The sequence below is a fragment of the Lipotes vexillifer genome, unplaced genomic scaffold, assembly GCF_000442215.2.
Source record: "Lipotes vexillifer unplaced genomic scaffold, Lipotes_vexillifer_v1.1 scaffold134, whole genome shotgun sequence".
NCBI lineage: Eukaryota > Metazoa > Chordata > Mammalia > Artiodactyla > Lipotidae > Lipotes > Lipotes vexillifer.
This window is the reverse complement of record NW_006787464.1, coordinates 2,581,574-2,589,128: the sequence shown is the minus strand read 5'-3', so window position 1 is coordinate 2,589,128 and position 7,555 is coordinate 2,581,574. Positions and strand designations below refer to the sequence as shown.

General features: G+C 37.4%; 1 protein-coding gene across 4 annotated transcripts in view; it reads right to left on the bottom strand.

Annotated features, from left to right (window-relative positions):
* Nucleotides 1-7,555, bottom strand: part of SGIP1 (SH3GL interacting endocytic adaptor 1) — a 204,158-nt gene that overhangs the window by 4,012 nt on the left and 192,591 nt on the right. For all 4 annotated transcript variants that reach the window (XM_007460090.1, XM_007460089.1, XM_007460088.1 and 1 more), the window contains 2 exons: nt 4,936-5,068; nt 1,177-1,379 (listed from right to left, as the gene is read on the bottom strand). In XM_007460090.1, coding sequence (XP_007460152.1) covers nt 1,177-1,379; nt 4,936-5,068 — 336 coding nt within the window. The remainder of the gene's footprint in view (nt 1-1,176; nt 1,380-4,935; nt 5,069-7,555) is intronic.

The window sequence follows — 7,555 nt, the reverse complement described above, 5'->3', positions numbered from 1 at the left end:
TATATCATACCATATATTCTACATAGCCATGCCTTCCTCTTTCCCTCCCTCCTTCCATCTATCTATCATCTATCTATCTATCTATCTATGTATCCCTTCCTCCCTCCCTCCCTCCTTCCATCTATCTATCCCTCCCTCCTTCACTCTCTCCTTCCATCTATCTATCCATCCATCCATCCATCCATTCATACATACATAAATACTCTCCTTTCTCTTTCCTTATTGTAACTAGTCACAACACTGTCAGAGAGATAAACATGTAGGGGACAATGCAGTTAAATTTTTTTTTTAACACATCTACTGAATAAATAGATGGGAAGTGTTAGTTGATCAATTAATTCAGGTAATTTAAATTGGAGCTGTCACATGGCTGACATTCCTTTTTTTTTCTTTTTTAATGTTCTACTTTTTGCTTCTAACAATCATATGGAAAAACGAGTATTTTTCCTTAGGAGAAAAGGCTTTTTTTAACATCTGCTATTGGTACTCAGTGTCTATTCTGTTTCTGTTCCCATACCTTCTCTAGTGTGCCTTTTAATAGTCCAGAGGCTGAAAACTGAAACTCAGACTCCCTTGTAATTAGGGTCCTAGATGCAGATTAAGGTCCATCAATTACAGATACTACTTGAGATCTGGCAGATAGAAGGGAGGCAGAGGCCATTTTCCTGATGCTTTTCGGGCTGTTTTCTGCTGGTCAGCAGGCTAACTGAGATGTGGGGATCTTGTTTAACAGTGCTCCAGTCCAGTCTCAGTTTTGTAGTTGTTGAGAAGCAGTTTAGGCAGTGCCAGTAGGAGCTTTCTTATCCTTGGAGTCTCATGAGGGTGGTGGGTTATTGAATTTAATGGCTCCACTGACAACCTTCTAATTTCTCTCCTTCCTGGTTGTAGCAGAGGTAGCAGCTCCCCTGGTGGACCAGTTCTGCAATCTTCTGGGAAATATTCTTGGAGGATCCAGTCTAAAGCTTGTTCCTCTTTTTTGTGTGAACATCTAAATCCCTGTGTCAAATCATTTTCTGCTTGAAGTTAGCTATAGAAGCTTCTGTTTTCTGCCCTGAACCCTGACACCCAGGCCTGCTGTGATCTCTTCCTGCAGGAAACACAAACGCTAAAAAGTCTGTCATCCCTTTGCCCAGGAGCCCTTTGGTGAAGAGGAAGAGGGGACTAATGGCTCCTTACCAGACTGCTGGTGGGAGCACAGCCTGGAGCTTGGTTACCCCTCCATCTATGGGGACCAGGAACTGCACATTATTGAGAGCCACGGCCGTTGCCATTGCATCCGTATTGTATTTGTAATCTATGCGCAGGTCGGTGCTTGCCGGCTCACATCGCCAGTTCACTGCCAGGTTCAGAGGTGTGGACTGAATGCCCTGGGCTGACACCTTGCCAAAGACAGGAAGGAGAACATTTAAGGCTTGAATATTAATCTGAAACAAACCCAGAAGCTATTATTATCTCCCAATGGAATATTCTTAGATATCAAAAAGTCATAATGTTGTTTGTGCTGCTCACAAATGAGCACTCAGTAAAAAAATCACCATGAAGGGTGCCTTATGAGTGAGAGCTGGGTGCTTCAGGTGAACTGTTACAGATTAAAAATATAAAATCAATTATTAAAGTTTCTATAGCACTTTAGAATTTACAATGCACTTTATATCAGATAGGGAGCTGGTAGCACACTGGTTAGGAGCTGAGGCCAAGAAGGCAGACAATCCTGGGTGTGAGGTCTTTTTTCCTTTCTTTCTTTCTTTCTTTCCCTTTCTTTCTTTCTTTCCCTTTCTTTCTTTCTTTTAATTGAAATAGAGTTGCTATACAATATTATATAAGTTACAGGTGCACAATATAGTGATTCATAATTTTAAAGGTTATACTCCATTTATAGTTATTATAAAGTATTGGCTATATTCCCCATGTTGTACAATATATCCTTGTACCTTATTTTATACCTAATAGTTTGTACCTCTTAATCCCTTACTATTGCCCCTTCCCCTTTCCCTCTCCCCACTAGTAACCATGAGTTTGTTCTCTATATCTGTGAGTCTGCTTCTTTTTTGTTATATTCACTAGTTTGTTGAATTTTTTTGATTCCACATAAAAGTGGTATCATACAGTATTTGTCCTTCTCTGTCTGACTTATTTCACTTAGCATAATGCCCTCCAAGTCCATCCATGTTGGTGCAAATGGCAAAATTTCATTCTTTTTTATGGCTGAGTAGTATTCTATTGTATACATATACCCCACATCTTCTTTAACCATTCGTCTATTGATGGACACGTAGGTTGCTTCCATATCTTGGCCAATTGTAAATAATGCTCCTGTGAACATGTATCTTTTCAAATTCGTGTTTTTGTTTTTTTCAGACATATCTGGGTGTGAGTTCTGGTTGTCACTTCCAATCTGAGTGATCTTTGACCAGTCACTAAAAACTTCTCTGTGCCTCAGTTATTTCCTCATCTGCCAAATGGGAATGATACTATATATTTTTTAATTTTTAAAAAAGTTTTTGGCTGTACCGTGTGGCATACGGGATCTTAGTTCCCTTACCATACTCATGCCCCCTGCGCTGGAAGGGCGGGCTCTTAACCACTGGACTGCCAGGGAAGTCCCAGAAATGATAATAATATTTATGCCTAGAGATGTTAGGAAGATGGAGGAAGATGTTTTATATGAAACACTCGGCCTAGTGCCTCATATACAGTAAGGAGTTAACATTTTAATACGTTACCTATTAATATTCTTATCATATTTGCTCTTCACAAACCAGTGAGTTAGACAAAGGTGAATTTGACTAAGGAAAAGCCAGGTTTGAAGAAACAACAAAAAGTTATAAGACAATAATATCAACTAGAATCCTGGGTCCACAGTGAAAAATTTGCAAGGTTATTACTTCTATGTACCTTTTATAAGTACACGCGCACAGCAGGGGCCGTGTGGGTGGTGTCTGTGCCCTTGCAGTTTTATTCATGGAGTATGAGTTTTGCTGATTTTAAAGAATATAAACAGCTCTTTATTGGCCTAGTAATGCCTGCACATATGGACACCACGTGGACCTGAAGGCAGGCTGTGCTTAAAAGTCAGGCATGGTTGCTGCAGAAACACACCCAGACATGGATTCTTTTATAAAATGACAGACATGGCTTTTGATGACATAATTTTAGTTTGATGACCATTATAATAAAAGCTTTAAAACTTTATAATAATCTCTATGATAAGCTTTATAATAAAGTTTTTAAACTTTAAATATATTTAGCGGCCCAGTCCTCTGCAAATGCACTTTTATTTAGAAGTTTGTTATTTAAGATAGCTCAAAAGCAGAGCAGACCCACTCTCCCCACCCATTTCTATACTCTGTCCTTGGCAGGAGTTCTCAAATTCTTAGTAGTTCCTCTACCTGGGGAGGTGCTTTATGGATATGTGATTGTCCCAGTTACTGGGAGGGTGGTACTGGTGGCCAGAAAGTGAACATGATGTGATTTGATCCCACAAAATGCTAATTATGCTTCCCAACCAATCCCTTGCATTGTCGAAAAACAATAACAACAACACAACTAAACCGCAACAAAAGGGATTCCTCAGAGCACCTTTAAAACAAAATGTCAGGCCTAGGGCTACTTACGTTTCACAAAGTACTTTGAAATGTGTTAGGGTATGAGCATCTCACAGCCTATAAAATACCTAGGTAAGAATCATTATTTCCTAATTTGCAGATGAGGAAACTGAGGCTCAGGGACATTAAGTGCCCAAGGTCAGTGGGCAGTAGGAAGCTGACTTAATTCCAGAATTCAGTCTCTTGCCTTCATTATAGTACTTTACACCAAGCTCATATTGCAATAGGTGAATTCTGTCTACTTTCTACGTTTTGTTATAATGTCCAAAGCTTCAGTGATATTATTCTTAGTAGAAAACCATTATATTCATTTGTATTTTTGTGAAATGTACAATTACATAGATGCTTCACGTTCAATGGTTCCCTCAGAACATGTGGTTTTCAATCCACAGCATGCATTATAATCATTTGGAGGACTTGTAAAAATATATACACCTATGTCACATCCTGAACCAATTAAATAAAAATCTCTGGGAGTGTCAGGGTCCAGTAGATGTCTCTGTCTCTGACTCTATCTTTATCCCTCTCTGGTCCCCCCTCCCCATCTCCATCTTTATTTATCTATAAATAGATTTTTATATAGACATCTATCTATATTTATATCTGTGTCTGTCTATAATTAGCACCAGTTCAGAATCAGCATTTGTTTATAACCTCCCTGGTGATTGTAAAGTACACTCATGTTTGAGATGCACTGATTTCTATTAAAGTACAACTTTCAAAAGAGATCAAGTGGCTAGGAATCAGTGGGATACTCAAGCTCTATAGAATCCTGGTTTGAAACAGGCTTATTTATTAAATCAGTAATATTTTGGGGTAAAGGGAAATCCTAAACACAAAAAGAAAGTTCTCATATCCTGTAATGTGTTGTACCAAATATTCTCATTAAATTATTTCTTAACATAAGTTTCATCAGAATTTATTTCATAGACTATCACATTATGAAAAAACACCAAATTACTTACATTTAATCATTTCAAGTAAGAGATTTTAGTATGGTAATATTCTTAACAAAATTACAGTGAACTATTTTGTCAATATTTGTAATCTTAATTGATGTAGTTTTCTGAAAATTCATTTTTTGGCATGTTTCCCTAAGTTTGAATGAAATGTTTTACTTGCAGGTTTCAACTAATAAGAATATGTATGAATATTCTTGACACTATATAGCCTCCAAATAGTCTTTTAAGGTTTCTATTTTCTTATAAATTGTAGCTTTTAAATAATATTGAAAGAAATGTTACTTTGTCTACTTTTATTTAATGTTAGGTATGTTAGAATATACGTTTGTAATGTGAAAGAGACACCTTGACCATATAAATAGGCTTACCTGATATTTGAGCATATCCACGTTATAATATGTAGCCTGGGGCTTTTGTTCCGACACTTTCTTTAGATGAATCATCAAATTTGGCATGTTTACCCAGAATTCCTTGGTATTGGCATCATTTTGGGTATTATCACTATTCAATTGGGAAGAAAAAATGATTGAGTAGCATTTTGTAACAAACATAAACCACACAAAAAAGCATCTTCGCAAATTGTCATCTGATTTCTATCTCCATCTTTGACAATTTGTAAAGATTATGTTATTGACAATAGTATAGTTTTAGTATAATTGCAGTCCTGAATGGTATTATGTTAATGGATTAATACCCATAGGGAGGCATTATTGTATTGCTATAAATCTCAGTGATTTATACCCAGTAATATTACCCAGTAATATTAACCAATCATGATGATGACTGGTGGCTTTAAACACTGAATTATTTATAACCCAAATTTAATAGCCCTTTCTACATCGCCACCATTTCCTATGAATTAGTTGGTTAATGCAATCAAGGAGCCACGTACATTGATTTTCTTTTGGATTTACTTGAACAGTAGGGTCTCAGAAATTACTTAGTAAATATTTGTAAGCAAACATTTGTAAACAAATGTGTAAACAAATATCTGTAAGCACGGTCTTTATCTCCAACTGAGGAGAAAACGGTGATACTAAAATTATCATGCTCCTTTTTTAGCATTCACAACAGTTCATCTAAGAGTATCTAAATCATCAAAAGTCACCTCACTTATAAGATGATCCTGGAATTTAAATGATAATAACCATGGTAGTTACACTAGAGAGTGCAGTCTTGGTGAATTAAGGAGTTTTGTATTCCTATGAGGGTCATCAGTGTTACTCTGCGGCCTCTCCACAGGCCACTTCCCCCATGTCTTGTGAAAATGTTCGTCTCAATGGCAAAAAGAATCAGGCTAGAGTGTGAAAAGCATCTGCTCACTTCTCACATGATGAAAAAACTGGGGCCCAAGTGGCTCAGTAACTTACTGACATTTCACTTTCAGAATATCCTGTGTAATACAATAATAGTAGCTAGAAGTTTTTGAGCCGCTATTATGTGCTAGGCACTCTGTTAGATACATTATAAACTATATCATTAAAATCTACCCCGCAAAAGAAGAATTATCTTCCTTTTTAAAAATAAGCATATGTTATAAAAAGAGAAAATTAGAGATCACAGAGACAGAAGGGTGTGATACAGTGATAAAGGCAGGTCGAAAGTAAGTTCCTATGGTTCAGCCTCCAGAAGCCAAACATATCAAGAGCTGAGTCAAAAAAAACATCAGGGCCTTGAAACTGCTTCTGGTCAGTTAGGAACGAGTGGTCGTGGGCACCAAGTCTCAGCAGGACCCCTGTGGTTCTGTTGTGCCTGCTATAGGTTGTTGAGGACGGAGAAAACCCTGTGCCTCTGGGCAGGAGGAAATGAATGGAAAAGACTCCTGGCCCCTCGTCCTTGCCCCTAGCCCAGCTAAGCTAAGGATACTGATAAGTGTTGTCTAAACTGTTATTATCTAAAACATCCAAGTTACCCAGAGCCTCCAGAGTGGTAGCTACACAAGGAGGCTGGAGCTAAGAACAATAGAGGTTCAGCAAAATTAAGTAATTTACTTAAGGTTGAACAGTTAATAAGTAAGAGAGTCAAGATTCCAGCCCAGGTCAGTCTTACTGCAGGTCATACTTTCCCACTATACCGAAAGAGGTGTGGAATTAATAGCCAGCAACATTTTATTAATTTGTGCTAAGTAAATCCAAATAACTGAGAAAATCCCAATTATATGTTTAATAACAAAATAAGCTAAGTCATATATCTATGATAATTCCTCAGAGAACTTGCTTTAACAAATAGTCAAGAAAGGGTTTGTCAATCAAAAGCTTGCACAGAGATGCAATTCTTGAATACTCATAAAGCCTTGAGAATTCTTCAAACTCAACTGGTTTAGCGATTGTTCCTGAACATCCTTTGTAAGCCAATCCCTTTCATAAGGGAAAAGTAGAAGTAAATTTCAATTTGGTCCCTGTCACAGGGATTGCAAACCCAAATGTCTCCAGGGGCCAAGCTGCTAACCTAAATAAGTCTTTCAGTAAGGATAACTGAGAAGATTGGCTGGGTGTAAGATAACAGATGAAGAAAGGCTTGAACAGCATTTGAGAATAATGCTTGGTTCCATGACCTTTTGAAAAGTAGGTGTGGCAGCAGGGGCGGTGGAGTGGAGCTACATACCAAAGCCAAACACTCTCTAGGACTGATGGGTCACCAATCACAGCCCTGACGCAATCATCAAATACTTAGAGTTAATAAAGTCCAAATTAATAAGAAGTTTTTTGTTTTTGTTTTTGTTTTGTTTAAAAAACAACTTAAGGGTCCATATAATGTTTTGTCACACAAAACATTCTCAGACTGATAATTTAGTTCAATTCATAAGACTGATGTATTAATATAAGTATAAAGCTCTGATACATATGCCCAAGAACTTGGCAACATAACTGCCTAAAAGTGCAACAAAAGCTATAACTATCACACCAGTGATATTTACAGACAAACTGGTGAGATGGTGGCACGTAATTCCTAATTTCAGATGAAGGAACCTAGAAAAAAATTAACTCG